Source organism: Microcebus murinus, chromosome 1 (assembly GCF_040939455.1).
Source record: "Microcebus murinus isolate Inina chromosome 1, M.murinus_Inina_mat1.0, whole genome shotgun sequence".
In the NCBI taxonomy this organism is placed as follows: Eukaryota; Metazoa; Chordata; class Mammalia; order Primates; family Cheirogaleidae; genus Microcebus; species Microcebus murinus.
Genome location: NC_134104.1, coordinates 4,224,267 through 4,242,336, shown reverse-complemented (window position 1 = coordinate 4,242,336; position 18,070 = coordinate 4,224,267). Strand labels below are relative to the sequence as shown.

The window sequence follows — 18,070 nt, the reverse complement described above, 5'->3', positions numbered from 1 at the left end:
CTGGGTGGGTTTTGTGCGTCACTTGGGCGGGATGTGGGAATCCGAGCCCCAGCCACTGCTGGCACGGCGTGTGGAGCCCCCTCCTGGTGCCGCCACCCCCTTGTGTCACAGAGCAGCAGCCCAGCGTCCCTGCAAAGCCAGAGGGCCAGGCGGGTGCCCCAACTGGGTTGGGACTTGCAGAGGCCAACGTATTTAAGTAAAGCACCTGGTTTGTGGGGTTTGACTTGGGCGCAGGGAAGAATTAAACTCAAGGCCTTTTCCACGTGGCTTGGAAAGCGCTGTCACCAAAACAGTAGTGATTAGGTTTTGGAGGGAACTGCCACTTTGTCCGCATCGACACTGCTAAATTATTACGCATTGCTCTCAGGCTTACAGTAGACTGTTTCGGGGACAGCTGTCTTTGGCTCGGGGAACCCGGACGCGTGCTGGAGTCCAACGCACTTTCCCTTCCCTCGGCCAGGTCCAGCACCTACCGCCCGAAGGGCTTCGACGTCACCGTGAAGTACACGCAGGGGAGCTGGACGGGCTCGGTCGGGGAGGACACCGTCACCATCCCGAGGGGCTTCAACAGCTCCTTTCTTGTCAACATTGCCACCATTTTCGAGTCAGAGAATTTCTTCCTGCCGGGGATCAAATGGAACGGAATACTCGGCCTCGCCTACGCCACCCTGGCCAAGGTAAGGCCGACCCTCGGGTTAAGTGCCTGGCAGGGTGGGACGGCGTTCCGAACGCCCGCGGCAGAAGGCGGACAGACGGGTCCTGGGCTGTCCCCGGAGGTGGTCGGGGGGAATCGCATGGTTTGAAAGAGACCACTGTGCACGCAGTTATACTTCTAAGCATTTTTAAAATTTAAGGTAAATGGCGCGATTCTTTGAACCTTTCTATGTGATATACTAATAGCATTAACGTTTTTTGGTTTTGTTTGTTTGAGTTCTGTACTTGAAAACGTTAACAGAATTTGAGTCATGTTGATTGTGGTGCACGTTTAGGAGGTTTTACTAGGGAAGGATTGAAAGAAAACACTTTTATTAAATCCATACGCTTTTATTAAATCCATACACTTGCATGAGACGGAGCCTGCAGGTGGCCCTGGAACCTGGGCAGCGGGACGTGCCTCCACAGGGCTGGGAGCGTGTCCTACTGCTCTCCTGACGCTGCAGGGGACACCTCCAGGGAGACACCTGGCAGCGGAATAGGGGCGACGACGGGAAGGTGTGCCCGGGGTTGCCGGCCACGCCCAGCAGTGAGGAGCCACGGGACGGTTCTGTGGCCCTGGCTCTCTCAGCATCGGAGGCTTCCCCAAGTGGAGAAGGACAGATTTGGATGTTCCCCACGTATTTGTACCTGGGGCTGACCCAAAGGAAATCATGTCCGTGTGCAGGAGGCAGAGGCAGGTAGGGGGGTTTCTACCTGGAAGGGTTGCCAGGGGCAGGTGGGGTTAGCACAGGGGCAGTGTCCTGGGCTCCCGGAGACCCGGCGGGTTTGTGTGTGCACTTGGGAACAGCAGGAGGAGGTCCCCTCTCTTTGCTCTGTACCCGGGCACTGCACCCCGGCCCCGTCCTTGCTCGGAGTTAGGCTTGGAGCCAGAGCTCAGTGTGGGAGGGAAAGGAATGTGCTTGCAGGATGGCAGGCCCCCACTGGCCTGTGACAGTCATTTTCCCACCCTGTAGGAGCATTTGTTCCAGCTCACGTTCATTAGCAAATGGTGTGGGGCGGGGGAACGGGCAGGGGAGTGCCCCAACCCTGGCTTCCCTGGGAGGAAGAGTGATCACCAAGAGCCTGTTGAGCTCTAGGCTGAGAGTGTGATGAGGTGCTGTTCACTCAGCGCTCGCCACCTCCTGGGTGGCGTGCGTTGTCAGGCCTCGGTCTCCCCATCTTAGAGACGTGGGGCTGGGGGCCAGAGGGGTTTGCCCGTTCAGGTCGGAACACGGAGCCCTGGTGTTCTTGTCCGCAGAGCTGGGACAGGCACAGGTGAGCAGCACAGGGAGTCAGCACACTGGTAAAAACTGACATTCCCAAGTTCGTTTTCACTGATAGCGGGACCTTGGACAAAATGTTTCATCTTTAAGTGACTATTTGGAAATGAAAGATGCAGGATTGGTTTTATGCTCATTTTTCATAAGATAGTAGAATAAACTTTAATTATCCAGAATTAATAACGTGAAACATCTATATGAACAAAAAACTACTTTGGGGCTCTTGGGGGGGTACCCTCACTCTCCACGTGATCTTACATCTCTTTTGCCTACGAAATGCCAAGATTACCAAAAACTGGCTCCCCGTTCCCCAGGTTGGAGGAGAGAGGAACAGAACTCGTAGGAAGCGGCGTGGAGCTGGGAACAGGACCAGCGGGGTGGTCTGGGTTGGCGGCCCAAAGGTGTCTCTGAGACGGGTTGGCCAGGCGCCCAGTGGTGGTTGTCGTGGTTTGTGGCAGCCCCTGCTCCATCCCAGGCGCTTCCCTTGCGGGCTGTGTCAGAACCACCTGTGGGGCTTCTGCACCGTGGGCCCCTGGGTCCCGCCACGCACCTGCTGCATCAGGTTCTCCTGGGCTTGGTCCCGGGCAACTGCCTTTTAAAATCTCTAGTGGGAGCCCGAGGCACAGCCCTAGTGCAGAAGGACTTGACGGAGTAGCCACAGGTCCTTGACCACGTGCCAGGCCCTGTCCCAAGCACTTCATAGGCATTGACCCATCGAAGGCCCCGGAGCGGCTCTACGGGCTGCCGTTATCCCCATTTTACAGGTAAGGAAACAAAGGAACAAGTTGCCCCATTGGCAAGTAGTAGACCAGGCTCCCCTTCCTGTGAGCGTTGGCTTCGCTCTGCCACGTCCGGAGAAGGGGACAGAAGGGGACGGTGGCACCACCAAGGAGGCACCCACCGCACTCACTGGCCCGTGCTCAGGGTTCCCACAAGGACTGCTGTGGGCCCTGCTGCTCTCTGCCTTAGAGCTCCACAGAAGCTGAGGTGAAACCACTGGGAGGCCAAGTGCAAATGGACCGTACAGATGGACAGAGCTGTACCTGTCCCATAATGGAGACCTGCTCACTGCCCTCAGGAATGACAGTTCTAGTCCTCCCGGACAGCAAATAATTATTCCCTTGAATGACCACAGGTGGTCAGGGGACGCCCATAGCGTCTGTTCTACGACCGTTAATTTTTAAGTTTTCACCAAAAAACTAACAGCTCGTGGTGACCAGCTGCAGCATCCCTTAGTTGTCAGCCAAAATGCCAACTCAGGTCTATCGCTAACCTCCTCCACGACCCGGCGCCCTGGGCCGCCCCCAGCTCAGAGCAGCTGAGCTTGTTGCAGATCGCTCCCCGTCTTTCTGCGCCTTCGTGGAGAAATGGGTGTCTGCCGAACGCTTAGCTGCAAGAGGGGGAGACAGGCAGCAAATTGTGCCCGCTGAAATTCGGCGGTGGCGAACAGTACGCTTCGTAAACTTCAGAAGTGTAGCTCTGTTCCTTTCCTGCCACGCTCCTGATCGCCCGGGTTCAGCCGGCAGAGTTGAGCTCTGTGCACGCAGGGTCTGGGGTCCAGATGAAGTGTCCTCGTGGGCCGGTCACCTCTCATCTGCGTGATTGACGGCTGCCGCTGAGAGGGGCGATCGAGGACTCCAGCAGCCGTGGCATCTCCGTGAGAAACTCTTCTCTCCTTACTCCAAAATGTCTGGGATTAGAACCCACCGCCTACTGCATAATCCAATTGCACAGCATCTCGTGCCCACCTGACAAGGCAGTCCTGATGGTACCTGTGACAGGGTCCTAATAGCTTTGGAAATAATTCCTTATTTTTACAGCAGAGCTGTACCAAAAGGAGGAATGCCAGGCGGCGGGCAGTTCTGTTGGAGCTGTCTGAATTACTGCATCTGATCACAAGCTTGTTTGTTGTTTAGCCATGAAAAAAAAAAACTAGCTATAAAGATCAGGAATGTCGTCTGTGGCTTGTGGTGTCTACACTGGTCACCCCTGTCTACGCTGTGAGTCATGAAGCAGGTGTCCTTCTTTGTCACCCTCCCACAGCCATCAAGCTCCCTGGAGACTTTCTTTGACTCCCTCGTGACACAAGCAGACATTCCCAACGTTTTCTCCATGCAGATGTGCGGGGCCGGGCTGCCCGTGGCTGGAGCCGGTACCAACGGAGGTAGTCTTGTGGGTATCTTTTAGTCTTAAAGGGGTGAAAACTCGTAAATGGCCGGGGCTGTTTTGTTTTTTGTTTTTTTTTTTTTTCTGTTTTGTTAAACACCTGATCGGGAGTATTAGACATGTAGGTGTGCGTAGGTACTATAAAATTGTGATAATCCTTGTTCTAGATCCTTTTGAAGATGGATAAAATTAGGTATTGCTTTTCATCTTTCCTAATCATCCTGCCATCTAGGAAGATGATTCTCGTTGCTTCTCCAAATTCCATTAGTGCTTTTCTCTGTCGTGCTTTGGGAGGGGGAGCTGCTTCCCATGGGGGGCCGGGGGTGGGTGCCACGTGAGCCTTGCTCTTGGCCGTGGGGCAAAGGGTGATTGCTTGTGATTTCATAAATTAGGTGGGGACACAGGGACACATGTACATCCTTTCTGTCTCTCTCTGTCTCAACACACACACACACACACACACACACACACAGCAAAACTGTTTTCTACTGAAGCTGAACCAAGGCCAGCAGCACTACAGATGTGCTGTAGTCTGGGCTCACCCCCTCGGGCCCTGCACCCAGACATCTACAGTAGGAGCTGGCAGGGAGGAGGCACGAGAAGGGGCCCCCTTGGGTGGGTGCCGCCAGGTGCTCTCTGCCTATGACAGGCGAGCTCCACACCCCGGTAGCTCGCACCTAAACGCCTTCTTACACTTACCTGAGAAGAGAAGGGGCAGCCTAGGCTGTGAGGGGGTGTTTCGCAGTCCTGCAAAATGAAGTTTTGATTAGGAAACTCATCTCTTCTTCTTTCCTCTTTTCTGACTTCTGGGGGACTAAGTTACTGTCAGACATCGTGGTTACCTATTTTATTGAATTTCCTTGGGGGAAAATCATAACATCGTGAAGCCGAAATTGTACTTTCTGTAGATAAAGGGAAACCACCAAAGCATCTTGGTTAGACTAGAGCGTGTTACTGTTGGGTGTTGGGTGTGTGGCCCATAACTTCCCCTGGTGATTTCTCAGGCGTTTGTTGTTTGTTTCATAACATCACAGTGACCTACTGATTCCAGCCAAGTGTCCCCTTGTGAGTATGTGCTTCTCTGTGTAGCCTGTTGATGTGTCTCTGTGTTTTTTCTCTCTTACCCCTGTAACTATTTTCCTTCCCAGGTCCTGGGCGGGGTTGAGCCCAGCTTGTATAAAGGAGACATCTGGTATACCCCGATTAAGGAGGAGTGGTATTATCAGATAGAAATTCTGAAGCTGGAGATCGGAGGCCAGAGCCTTAATCTGGACTGCAGAGAGGTACTTACGCCGTGATCGCCGTCGTGTCTGTCCGTCTGTGTGTGCCATACATAGCACGGCCGGAACCTGTCCGTGACATCAGACAGGTGCATTACATTACGAGCTAAATCAAAGCTTCCTAACGTGAAAAGATAAAGGGCCTTTTTGTATGGTGAGTTTAAATCGATGAAACTCCCCCTCCCCCCCCAAAAAAAAACCGCTTCCTCACAATCACCTGTCCTAACAGGACAAAGTTAGCATTGAAAGGTGAGTGAGGAGGACTGAGCCATGCCTTTCGCCACTCAGCTTGGCCTGTGGGGCCCTGGGCTCTGTTTAAGACAAAATAAGCGGGTTTTTGTCAGTGATAAATGAAACCAAAATAATGGCCAGCTTTATCCTCTGTCACAGCTGCCCCTCCCCGCCCCCACCCCCCACCCCCAGCACACGCTGGCCGCTCCAGAGTTAAGAGCTCTGACACCAACCCTGCACCTGTGTGCACGGCCTCTCTCAGCGTTTGGGCTGATGTGTGGCACGTCATGACTTTATGATTAGGGTTAGGGCCAGGGTCAGGGTGGCTTGAGGGAGCTTCGGTCTTCCGCAGCCCTTCCAGAGTGGTTTATAAACACCGCCAGCGTCTCATTGCGTCCCTGCCCGTTGGCACTGCTGTTTCGTTAACTGCCACCTTCCACCATCCGTCCTCGTGTGCGCGGGGGACGTCTGCTGAACCAAAGGAACCGAGAGTGATGGTCCCTGCCACCGTGATGGTGTCTCTGCCCTGAGTCCACAAATCTGTGCTTATTGTCAGAAGGAACTTATTTGCCGTTAAAGAGCCCAATGGTATACTCTAAAGTCAGGCCTAAAATAAAATATAAACCCCGTGTGTGTGTGTGTGTGTGTGTGCACAAGCACATACCTGGAGGTGTGAATCTTAGGTTCCAGGTTCTTTCCTGCCCACCCCAATATGCACCCACCCCACAAAACCTGGGACATCCTACCACAATATTTCAGTTTACTATAGGGCTTTCAAATATTTACTTTTCTTACATAAAAAAAAAATGATAATTTTATAAAGAAGCTAAGTTATATTTTAAATTAAAATTGTTTCTAAACTGAAAATAATTTTGTTTGAAAAGGACACTAATAAATTGGGATGCTTCATTTTTCTTAAAATTCTTAACTGCTCCGAACTTTTGACCCGACTGGGGGCGTGTCTGGCCGATGCCTCAGGGCTCTGCCTTGAAGCAGGAGGATGAAACCGCGTGCCTGGCAGCCTTGCTCGCACAGGTGTGCGCCTGGTGGCCAGAGTGGCCTGTCTCGGATCAGCCCGCTCACCTCCATGCCCCTCACTCTGCCACACCGAGAATGATGTTACAGGTGGGGCTGGGGCTGGCATTGCCTCTGTGTGTGTGTGTGTGTGTGTGTGTGTGTGTGTGTGTGTGTGTGTGTGTGTGTGTGTTATTGACTGTGTCTCTGGTTCCTTTCTAAATGCAATATGGGAGGTCTAGTGCAAAATTGTCCTTTCTTCGTGAATGAGATAATAGTTCATTTGTGCAGTTTGCATAAGTGGCTTTTAACATGTCATATCACCCTCTGAAGACACGCGAGTCTTCCCTCTGCCCTGGGGAGGGCCCCGAGATGAGGGAGTCGGGGCAGCTTGGGGGAAGGAGAAAGCTCTTCCTTCCAAAGGGCGGTTGATCCCGGTCACGTCACTTCCCTTTCTGGGGCCTGGTTTCCTTGTCTCTGGCGTGAGAACGCCGGGTCAGAAGGTCCCGGGCTCCCGAGTCCTGAGAGTATGAGACGGATCGTGGCCGACGGCGGCGAGATTCCTGTGTAGCAGACTCACAGCGAAGGTGGCCACGCGTGGCCGCTCACACGCCTTCTCCCCGCTCTCCTCCGTTCCAGTACAACGCGGACAAGGCCATCGTGGACAGCGGGACCACGCTGCTGCGCCTGCCCCAGAAGGTGTTCGACGCCGTGGTGGAGGCCGTGGCCCGCACGTCTCTGGTGAGTGCCCGGGAGGCGCGTGGGTCTGCAGACACCGGGTCTCGATCGCCCGGTGACGGTCTCCGAACCCTCACTCTGGACGGTTTGAATTTCACGTTTTATATTCGTATATTTTAAATATCATAGAGGTGTGACACACATAAATATATTTTACGTTTATTTTAAAATTTTATACTTTGAAGGTTTTTTTAAAGCTATTACTTACTGATTTCACAATCTTGCTCGTTGACATTAACCAGCAAACGATGCCTTCGTTGCAACCTCAGAGGACGTGGGCTTGAATGCGCAGTGCCTTTCAGTATCTCAAGTCGTGGTTTAGTTGGCTTAGCATGTTTTTATGTGAGCAAAGCAATGCCTGGTAATATAACTGTATTAAAGTAAACAGTAAAGCAGGAATGCATTTATAGCCTTTAAAACAAAGCACATAAGCCAAAAATCTTACTCTTTTTTTGGCCTTCACCCAAGCTGTGCTGGTATCTCAGCTTCTACTTCCATAAAAGAATATGATTCTTGGCCGAGCGTGGTGGCTCACACCTGTAATCCTAGCACTCTGGGAGGCCGAGGCAGGAGGATCCTTTGAGCTCAGGAGTTTGAGACCAGCCTGAGCAAGAGCAAGACCCTGTCTCTACTAAAAAAAATAGAAAAGAAATTAGCTGGACAACTAAAAATATATAGGGAAAAAGTTAGCCGGGCATGGTGGTGCATGCCTGTACGGGAGGCTGAGGCAGGAGGATCGCTTGAGCCCAGGAGTTTGAGGTTGCTGTGAGCTAGGCTGAAGCCACGGCACTCACTCTAGCCCGGGCAATAGAGTGAGGCTCTGTCTCAAAAAAAATCCAATTCTTCCACAGAAGATGGAGAAGGTCATTGGGCCAGTCCAATGGCCGTGCTCCAAATACAAGTCAAGTCACGGTGGGGGACATCGTGCCTCTTGGGGACCTGGCTGACGGTGTTCCCAGCATGGCCTCAACTTTCCATTCAGTTTAGGGACGGCAATAGCATTGGACAGAACACAGGCTTGGGGCTCCAGTGAAATGAATCAGGTCTGGTTCTTGTCACTCATATAGCAGGTGCCTGGGGCGGGGTGTCGTGCCCGCCGAGAGCCCCGCGTGCTTGTCCGTGGGGTCGCTGCGAGGGCTGGCTGGGTCAGAGGCCGGCGTGCAGGAGACACTCGGTAAGAAGGAGCTCCGGCATGACGTCCGGCCGCTTGTGAGATAGACGTTGCCTTTGGCATCCTGAGTCTTCCCGTAGCGTCTGTCCACTAAGGGCCCTTTTTGCAAGATCACCCGAAAGCAGCGTTCCCCGCACAGCGCTGGGATCGCGGAACTGGCGTGGGGCAGACAGCCCCTGCTCCGCTGTGATGGCTGAACCCGAACAACCGCGGGCAGGAGGAGGCATAGCAGTCCCTTTGCGGCCAGTGATGGCAAAGACATAGGAAGCAAGAGAGGGCTTTTGGTTGTCCCGACCCCAAACCGCAAAAGCCTGTAGCTGAAGCAGGCACGCGGACCGACGCAGAGGGGAGGGGAGCGAGAAAGGCCCGGGACCCTTTCGAACCAGCTGGTCTCCCAGGCGGCAGCCCAGAGCCTCTGCCATGGACAGCAGAGTGGAGTCGCGATCTTTATCCGCTATCTGCTGAATCTGAAAAAACGGCAGGTACCGTGGGTAGTGCCTTAAATTTGGAACAGTTGCTGAAAATCAGACCACGCTTAAAATAAAGGGCAATGCGCTTGATTTCTCAGATAGTAACAGTGTCCTCAGCAGAATCATCATGAGAGCGCCACGCTTAATATGCTGAATGACGAGGATCTGACAAGTGTCCCAAGGATGTGTTTGAAGCCTCCGTGTGCGACTGACCGCAGCAAGCGGTGGCCCGGGGGCCCCTGTCCCGTGGCACCCACGGGCGTTCACACTCCTGAGTTCATCCCAGCACGTGCTCAGCAGCGGCTGGCTTTGTAAGAAAACTGCAAGGTGGAAGCGGTGAGATCATGAAGTTTGTGTGCCTTGTCTAAAATTACCCACTGATCTCATCCGGTGCCTGTCAGGTGGGAGAAACCCGGGAAGCTTGTTAGTCTGGGGCAGGGGACGCTCAACAAGGCTGCGTTGTCTCCCTCCTGCCGTCTACGCCAGGCGTGCTCATCCTTCCCGCCTGCCGGGCTCCTGCCCGCCGGCCCTCCCGGCTCGGGCGTCTCCCTAGCGACGGGCAGGGCTGGCTTCGGAGGGCTGCAGACAGTGCAAGGGCCGGGCTCCGTCTCCCGGCTCGGATCGTTCAGATGGGACTTTAGAAGTTAGTGGGTCGTGGGCCTGTGTTTAGCAGTGCACCTGCTGGCGGGAGTTGCGTGCCGGGCCGTGTGGCCTGTGCAGAGGCTGGGGACCCCGCCCTGGGGTGGTGCCCATGTGCCTCGGGCCTAGCACTTCTCCAAATGCAAAGTGGAAAAGCAGAGGCCACCACTTTAAGAGGACTTCTAACCCTAAAACTCCACAGTTTCTCCTGAGTCACCTATGGTCAAAACTGTCCCTCAAGGGCACGTGGCTTAGCCCCAGGGAGGCCTCCGGACTTATGGTTGAGGGACCCGGCTTTGGGGGCAGTAAGTCCCAAGTCCAGCCCTGAGCCAAGTCTTGCAGGCCAGGAGCTGGGCCCCCCTGAGCCCCGCTCTGCAGTCGCAGCGGGTAGTGGTGCCATCAACGGAGCTCTGTGCCAGCACCGTAGGCCCAGCCCCGCCTCCCGCTGCTTGTCGGATCCAGCAAGCCGACCCTCCCGCCTCTCCGCATCCCCTTTGGGAAGGGGCTCTTCCCTGCGACCCGTATTTCAAATCCACTGAACTTTTTTAAAGAGCAAAGGCGTATTAATGCCAGCATTAGAAATTTCACAAATGGGTGGCAAGGGTCCGGCTAGAGGATGCGGGACGGATGGGCAGCGCTGGGCGCGTCCTCCCGGCGGTGCACCGGGTGGGGCGGGCGGGCACGTGTGTGCCGCGTGTGCGGCTGTGGCTGCGCGGTGCGTGGTGAGCACTCGGTATTCAGTACGTGGGCGTCACCAGGTTCATCCAGGGGCACCTGCCTTTCCCTCCGTCCTCACCTTGGCAGCGTTCTGTCCTGCTTCCTGTCCTCCTTCCCGACGGTCCCTCTGCTCCCACGATACCCCCTCCTTCCTCCCTGGATGTCCCTCGCCTGTGCCCTTCCCCACCGGTCCCTCTCCCCCCACCCCCTGCACAGTCCCGTCTGCGGCCTCAGTGACTCTCGGCGTGTGTAGCCCGGGCCTGTGCCCTGGAGCTCGGGGCGCTCGAGGACCAGCGAGCCCCACAACGTGTCCACCAGACGCCTCTGCCGAATGAGGTGCAGTGTGTCACTCCTTCACAGTGGTACCTGGTCTCCCCCCTGCCTCACCTCGTGTCCCTGTCTGTCCTTGGCACCAGCCTCAGCGCTGTCACCCCCATCGTCCGGGGCCAGGGTCTCGCCGGGCACCCTTCGCTCTGCCCCCAGCCCTCCCTGGCACCCGCCTGGCCTGCAGCCCAGCTCCCTCCAACCGGCCGGGGCCCTGCTGCCTCTGCCCGCCCCACCCCTCTCTCCCAGCGCTGCCCCTCGCGGGCTGCTGCCGTCCGGGATGTGTGAGGGGCATGGCAGACACAGTCAGTCCTCCGCGGGGTCCGGCAGGCTCTGCTCAGGGGCCGCCGCTGTGAGAGATCGCAGGTGTCGTTGACGTCCCCATGCAGCAGCCAGTGCACCTGGCAGATGGCACGCCTCTTCCTGTCCCTGGTGGGAGCCGCAGGTGGGCGTCCTTCCGGTGTTGCTGGCCACCGTTTTGTCCCTGGGAGGCACCCCAAATATTTCCCGAGTCTCTTCCACGTGCTGGGCAGCGTGGGGGCCGGGCACCAGGCCTCCGTCCCCAGAGGCCGCGATTCCAGTGCCGGAGACAGAGCTCAGTCACAGCCGTACCTGCGCGCGGTGCACCGCCACGGGGAGGGGGGTGCTCGGGGTGCCCCCCTGCTACCTGGGGGAGCCGGGGCCTTCCTGGCCCAGCTGGCGTCTGAGCCGAGCTCTGGAGGAGGAGGAAGGTGTTCCGGAAGGGCAGAGAGCCCACCCTGGGCCCCCGGAATTCAGAGGGCGGGTGATGCCCGAAAGGGCCTTCAGGGCCGCATTTAAGATTTCTCTCTCCCAAAAAGCTGTTGTCCGCTGCTGTGCAACCTTGGGCAAGTGACTTTGCCTCTCTGTGCTTTGTTTTCTTCAGTGGTGAAGTGGAGGGGATAACGCCATCACACGGGTTGAGGATTAAAGGGCGTACTGCCGCCGCAAAGCCACCGCGACGGTGCCTGTTGCGGGCAAGGGCCTCGAGTGTCCTGGCAGAGTTGGCGATGGTGATTTCGCCATCACCGCCACTCTTCCAGGGGACCGAGGTCCCTGCTGTCCTGTCCACATTAGACGCTGTCTGTCCCCGCGGGCATCTGGCAGGAGGCTGGGAGAGCCCGGAGCTGTTTCCTGTTGACGAGTCCCCGTTTCCCACGTGGTCTGCTTTTGTCTAGATTCCAGAATTCTCCGACGGCTTCTGGACGGGGTCGCAGCTGGCGTGCTGGGCCAACTCCGAAACTCCTTGGTCTTACTTCCCCAAGATCTCCATCTACCTGCGGGACGAGAACGCCAGCAGGTCCTTCCGGATAACCATCCTGCCTCAGGTAGGGGCTCCAGTCTGTGCTTTTCTCTGCTTAGCACGTAACGTGCAGAGGTGAAAGCACTTCGTGCGTCATACGTGTACTGACTCATTGCTCGTGAGTCCGGGCCGGGCGTGCCCACGTGCCTCCGGTCAGCTGCTGGCCGGCCCCAGCCGAGGCTGGCGTGGGGTGGCCCCTTCTCGGGTCTGGTGGTGAGGTCCGTGGAGTAATGGGGCCACGCGTGTCATTCCGTGCAGTGGCCGGCGCACGTGTGGTCACAGGGTTCCAGGAGAGAGAAGAACACGCGGGGCTGCTAAAGTCTCAGCTCAGAACCGGCCACCGTCACCTCACGGCGTCACCCAGGCAGGCCGAGGCCAGCCCAGGCCCCCGGTTGGGAGACAGACCCCTTGCAGCGGGGGAGCTCAGAGCCAGGGCCCGAGGCTGCGTGGAAAGGGGACGGACGGGGCGCATTTTTGTCACGGCCACCACACCACCTGTATAAGCTTTTCTGCTATTTATGTATGAATAAGGACCAAAGCTAGACCATCACAAGTGAAGACAATCAGTTTTTTTACTATAATCCCAACACCCGAGGATGCTTTCTCTGCCCTGACTGGTTAACAGGCCGAGTTCTGGCTTCCTGGGGCCTGGTTCTCTCCCCTGCCCGCCGCTCCGCGGCTGTGGCCGTCCCTCCTGTGTGGCTGTCACCACCTCACCGCCCGTGCCTCCCAGCCCCCACTGTCCCTTCTTTGTCACTCTGTCAGATGAATGTCCCTAAAGCACCGTTTTCCTCTGAGCCCCCCAGGCCGTGAGCAAGCGCCGGGTCCCCGCGGTTGCAGTACAGAGGTGCATTCCCTGGCGTGCCCGGGCGTGAGTCCCTGCCAGGCCCTCCCAGCTCCCCAGCCCGTCTCCGGCCGCCCTCGGACACTCCCCCGGGCACTCCCGGCCTCCAGGGCCTCTTGCCCGCCACCGTCCCCAATCCTGCGTTCTGCCAACCCGGCCTGCACTGCCCGCCCGCCCTCCTGCCGTCTGCGCGTCCAAGCTCTTCCCGTTCTTCCAGGTCCAGCTCACACAGCTCGGCTTTGTCGCGACTCTGCTGAGCAGAATGACCGTCTATGAGTGTGCACTGTAGTCCCACGAGGCGTGTCTTCCAGTCCGCTCATGGGGCGCGGAATCCTCTCTCTAGGGGACGCCGTTTGCCCTCGTTGCCCGTTGCGTTTGACTTCTGTTTTCTTCAACAACGCGCCGACTTATGTTTCTTCTTCAATTAAGTGTAAATCCCTCAAAGATAAAAGCTGCGGGTTTAAAAGCGCACCCTTCCTTCTCCGACCTCGCCAGGCGGCGCGGGACAAGTGCGGGGTAACCGTGTGTCAGACGGACACGCGTCGCCGCGTCTGTGTCGGGATACCGCGACTGGGGCGCAGGGGTTGGGATGGGCGGGGTAAGGAGGGAGGAATCAGGTCAGAAGGAAAAAGTGAGTGGGAATGCCGCCTTCTTCCCCTTTTCGTCTGGCATGTGGGATGCATGTTCCGGAAAAGGAGAGACCTTCCGGGGAGAGGGCTGAAAGCTGCAGGAGGAAGCCAGGCCGGCGAGGGTGCCGAGCGGGGGCGGGGCCCGAGTCACAGCCTCAGCGCTGCCCTTGATCGCGTGGCAACTCTGAGCGGCTCCCTCGGCCCTTGCTGTGCCCGTCTCTAACCGTAAAGGAGAAATAGCAACCCTTGCTGCGGGGGGACGTTTTCGTCCTCGGATGCATGGCGCTGTGCAGAGCTGGAATGTTGGAACGATATGTTTTCAACGTCTTTAAAACGTGGTCTCCGGGTGACTACGTTTTGGCCAGTAGAACGGCAGAATGCGGACGTCATTTCATCAGTGTGGTTTGTAGCTGATGTCAAACCCAGCGAGGCGGGCGTGTGCTGGTACCCGAATGCCCTGGGGCCGGCCGGCGGGGCCGGGGGTGGGTCCCGGGAAGCAGGAGGACAAGCGGCACTGGGGAGAATCCCTCCGTCCAGGGCAGGCGACAGCCGGCAGGCTCGCTGGGATGTCGGCGCTGTTAGGACTGAGTACGGGCGGTCCAGCAGTCACAGGGAGGCGTGGGGCCGGTCCCTTTCATTCCCGCGTCTCCACTGAGAACTCGTTCCTGCTTTCACTTGTGAGACGGGAGAGATTTTTTTGGTTGACTTCGACATGTTCACATTTTTGATTTTTCAGAATCTGCTCTCCCTGCTGTTTTCTCATGAGTTACCCGACATCACCCCTCCTTTCCTTCCCCTGCCTTGCTGGGCGGGGGCTGGAAACCTCACCTGGTCACAGAGCCCCGCACGGGCCACCTGCCTCGCCGGGCGGGGGCGGGTGGGCCTGGGAGTCGTTTTCTAGAAGGGCTGGCCCTGCCCCGCCAGCCCCCTCCCCGACACTGAGGGCAGCCATCAGGGCTCCCTGTCACCGAGTTCTAGGACAGACCCCTACCTGGGACCTGCCAGACGTCAGCAATCACGGGTCGGCAAATGATCGCTAGCGCCGGGGAAAAAAGTCAAGTCCGAGGCAATTATCTTAAATTTCGTCTGTGCCCAGCATTGCTTTCCAGAAACACATGGGCCAAATCCTGTTTGGTCTGTTAAAAAAGCAGCCCCAGCCCCCAGGGGAATTCTGATTTTTTTTTCCCATAAAATTGTCGTCTCGTGCTTTCCGGTCCTAACGACCAGTCCTCACCCCACCGTCAGAAGCCTCAGTTTGCATTGTCTTTTTCAGAGCCGTGGCAGGGCAGCCCCCAGCCCCCGCCCCCTCCCTGCCCCGGTCCTCTCTCAGTCTTCTCTGCTCCCTCCAAACCCAGCGCCCCGGCCAGCAGCCCGGGCTCCTGGGTGAGACTCACTGTTTATCCCCAGCCCTTCTTCCTGCCTTTGCCCTCTCCAGCTAATCGTGACTCACAGGAACGTTCTCTTTCTCACTCATTTTGCACTTTATTGGTTTTTTTCCAAATATGTGGCATTTTGTCCTATTAAGCTACTCTACTCTCTAATTGCCTGCATTTGAATATTTTGCTGTTAATATGAGAGAGCAAACAAATTGCTATTACTGATAGGATATTATTTGCTCACTGATTATTTTAGGTTTTGGCCCATTTCCTCACATACCGTGTTTCCCCGAAAATAAGGCAGGGTCTTATATTTATTTTTCCTCCAGAAGACACCCTAGGGCTTATTTTCAGGGGATGTGTTATTTTTTTTTTAAGTACATTACAACAATCTACATTTATTTAAGTATAGTTAAGTCATTGTCTTCTGGAACATCATCATAACTCTCCAAACCCTGAATTTCATCCTGAATTTCTTACGACTCTATTTCCTTTAGAACCATCGGCCCCAATCTCTCATGTCGAGCCATAGAGCTCTCATGGGGCGGATGAGAAGGGCTGCTCGTCTTCTTTCCCGCTCCGCGACAGCATGCATGGGTTGTGCAGACGCGCTGTGTAGCCACGCCCGTCACTAGGTCTTATTTTCAGGCTGGGGCTTCTATTGCGCAAATGCTTAGAAATCCTGCTAGGGCTTATTTTATGGGGAGGTCTTATTTTCAGGGAAACACAGTACTCTTGGTGCCAGGATCTCAAGGGCCACGTCCCGTGTTTATTTAACACCCCAACAGCACGTTCAGGGAGTAGTCCTCAAACGCAGGGAGCTGCTCACCCGTGGATGGACTCTGTGTCTCCTCCCTGCTCACTTCTCCCTCTTCCTGCCAGCACATCATCCTGCCTGTGCTGGCTGCCTGCTTTTAAAACCCGCTTTGCCGCGGGGGCCAGTTAGGAGCCGTGGCGGTGGATCACGAGAGACAGGGTGGGCGTGCTGGGGTGATTAGATCCAGACTGGATTTCACGGGAAGGCCCCCGGGCCTCTGGTTATGGTGTGGCCGTGGGGAGAGAGAGAGAAGGGGCTGACCGGGATGGCAGGGCCTGAGTAACTGGGGGAATCATGAGCTTGCCAACACGGAGACCCCGGGAGACACGCTGATTTGGGGGAGGTGTCCAGAGTTCAGGTGTTTAAATGTCACACGTGCGCGAGATGCCATTTGACAGGCGAGGAGGCGGGCGGATGTGACAGTGCGGCAGTGACGGCCGGGTCTGGGCTGGGGGTAGAGACTGGGGAGTCTTGGCCCAGAGCACAGGTGTGTTTGGGGCTGCAGGCGGGCTGGGTGGCCAAGGAGGGGAGACCGAGAGGAGGCCAGCGCCCGGGGTGCTCCGATGCTTGCCAGCGAGGAGGCTGAAGCCCGTGCAACACAGAGCTAGGAGAGGAAGAGGGATTCCCCAGGTGGAGGCCCAGCAAATTTTAAGGGCTTCCAAGCAGAGGGAGCTTGGTCACCACTCCTGATAGATGGGTCCTACCGGGCCACTTCCCACCCTGTGGTTTCTACCTGGCTTCCCTGCAGGCAGGAAGCAGGTGTTATTCATAGTTGGAAGACAGGGTCTGACCGTGGTAAGTATTCGACTGCTGGGTGGATGGCTGGCTGGACAGATGAGCAGGTGGACAGGTGTCTTCTGGGTGTGCGCACCTGTGTGTAGTCACCGTGTTTTTGGTCTCCTCACTCGGGGGGAGGGATAAGCCATCATCTTTCCTTCCAGGCGACTCCTCCATGCACCCAGGAGGGTCCTAAGCATGCATGTGACCTCCACGCTCCACGGTTTTGGGGTGTTGCTGACGTGTGCTTGTTCTTGTTCGTTTGCAGCTGTACATCCAGCCCATGATGGGCGCCGGCCTGAATTACGAATGTTACCGGTTCGGCATCTCCCCTTCCACGAACGCGCTGGTGATCGGGGCCACCGTGATGGAGGGCTTCTACGTCATCTTCGACAGAGCGAGGAGGAGGGTGGGCTTCGCGGCCAGTCCCTGCGCAGGTGAGCCGTCCTCTCGTGGCACAGGGAGCCCGGGACTCTTGCCCCTTTGCGTAAATGTACTCACTTGGAAGCAGTTCTCGGTGAGGAGCCGGTTGCCGTTGGATTGTTCCACGCGTGCCTCTTATCAGTGATGGAGAGCTAGTCAGTGAAGCGGGCCGTGGGGTTGCTGCAAGGATTGAATGAGATCATCCTTGCACAACTTCTAGTCCAGCGCTCGGCACGTGGAAAATGCTCCATCAGTGTTAGTCACTACAGTTGCCGGGAATAAAAATTCTCTGGGGAGCCTCGATGTTGAAGTTCAGTTTTTTGGCAGAGCAAAATGAGTGAAGAAGAAAACTCCTAGACAGGCTGTGGACACTTGTTTTCCCTCAAAGCGGTCCTCATTACGAAATAAGAAGCAAACACTCATCATTGCTATTTCTCAAAATTCTAAAATATTGAGACCTGGGAGCCCCGTTTGTCGTGGAAGTCCTCCCAAGGGGCAGGTGGGGGTGGCGTACCAGCGTTATTCTGCAAAATCCGGCTCGATGGTCGGGCAGGTCTTCAGAGAAACCAGGAGAGTGCAAGAAAGTCGATAGGATGGTTAAACCCCTTAAGCGTGAACGTGTCTTCGGATCTGACGGTTTGCCCGAAACGGAGCGTTCACGCAGCAGGTGGTTTGATGGGCGGAGCGGGCACTTGTGACTAATAAGAGTCCCAGCCGGCGGGGAAGATGCACATCACAGGAGTGGGCACGAGATGGAATTGCTGGGGACGAGGGGAAGGAGAGTCAGCTCAGGGAAGTGGCCGGGAGCCGGCAGTGTTTCAAAATGGGATTTCCAAGGACTAAAAAGAGGTTGGCACGTTGGATTTAAAGTCAAGAACAGAACGAAATCCCAAAGACGTGCTGAAAACACGCCCCAGGGAGGGGCAGCGTGCGAGGCCGAAAAAGAGCGGAACGACAAGGAAGTGGAGTAGAAGAAAACGTGGGGGGCGATAGTGAAATCCCGGGTCCCCACGTAGACGAAGGGAACGGAGGGGAATTTGACAGACGCTAGACATCGCGGTAGGACAGGTGGGAATGCGGGACCCGGACCGTCACCCTGAGCTCAGCCCGGCTGAAGAGCTGCCGGATGACAGTGAGCACGTGAGATGTCAGGTGAT

The 18,070-nt window shown here is 56.3% G+C and overlaps 1 protein-coding gene across 1 annotated transcript in view; it reads left to right on the top strand.

Moving 5' to 3' along the window:
- Positions 1-18,070, top strand: part of BACE2 (beta-secretase 2) — an 81,556-nt gene that overhangs the window by 45,389 nt on the left and 18,097 nt on the right. The window contains exons 3-8 of the mRNA XM_012758538.3: positions 461-677; positions 4,020-4,148; positions 5,291-5,425; positions 7,307-7,408; positions 11,923-12,072; positions 16,759-16,927. Of these exons, the coding sequence (XP_012613992.2) occupies positions 461-677; positions 4,020-4,148; positions 5,291-5,425; positions 7,307-7,408; positions 11,923-12,072; positions 16,759-16,927 (902 nt within the window). The remainder of the gene's footprint in view (positions 1-460; positions 678-4,019; positions 4,149-5,290; positions 5,426-7,306; positions 7,409-11,922; positions 12,073-16,758; positions 16,928-18,070) is intronic.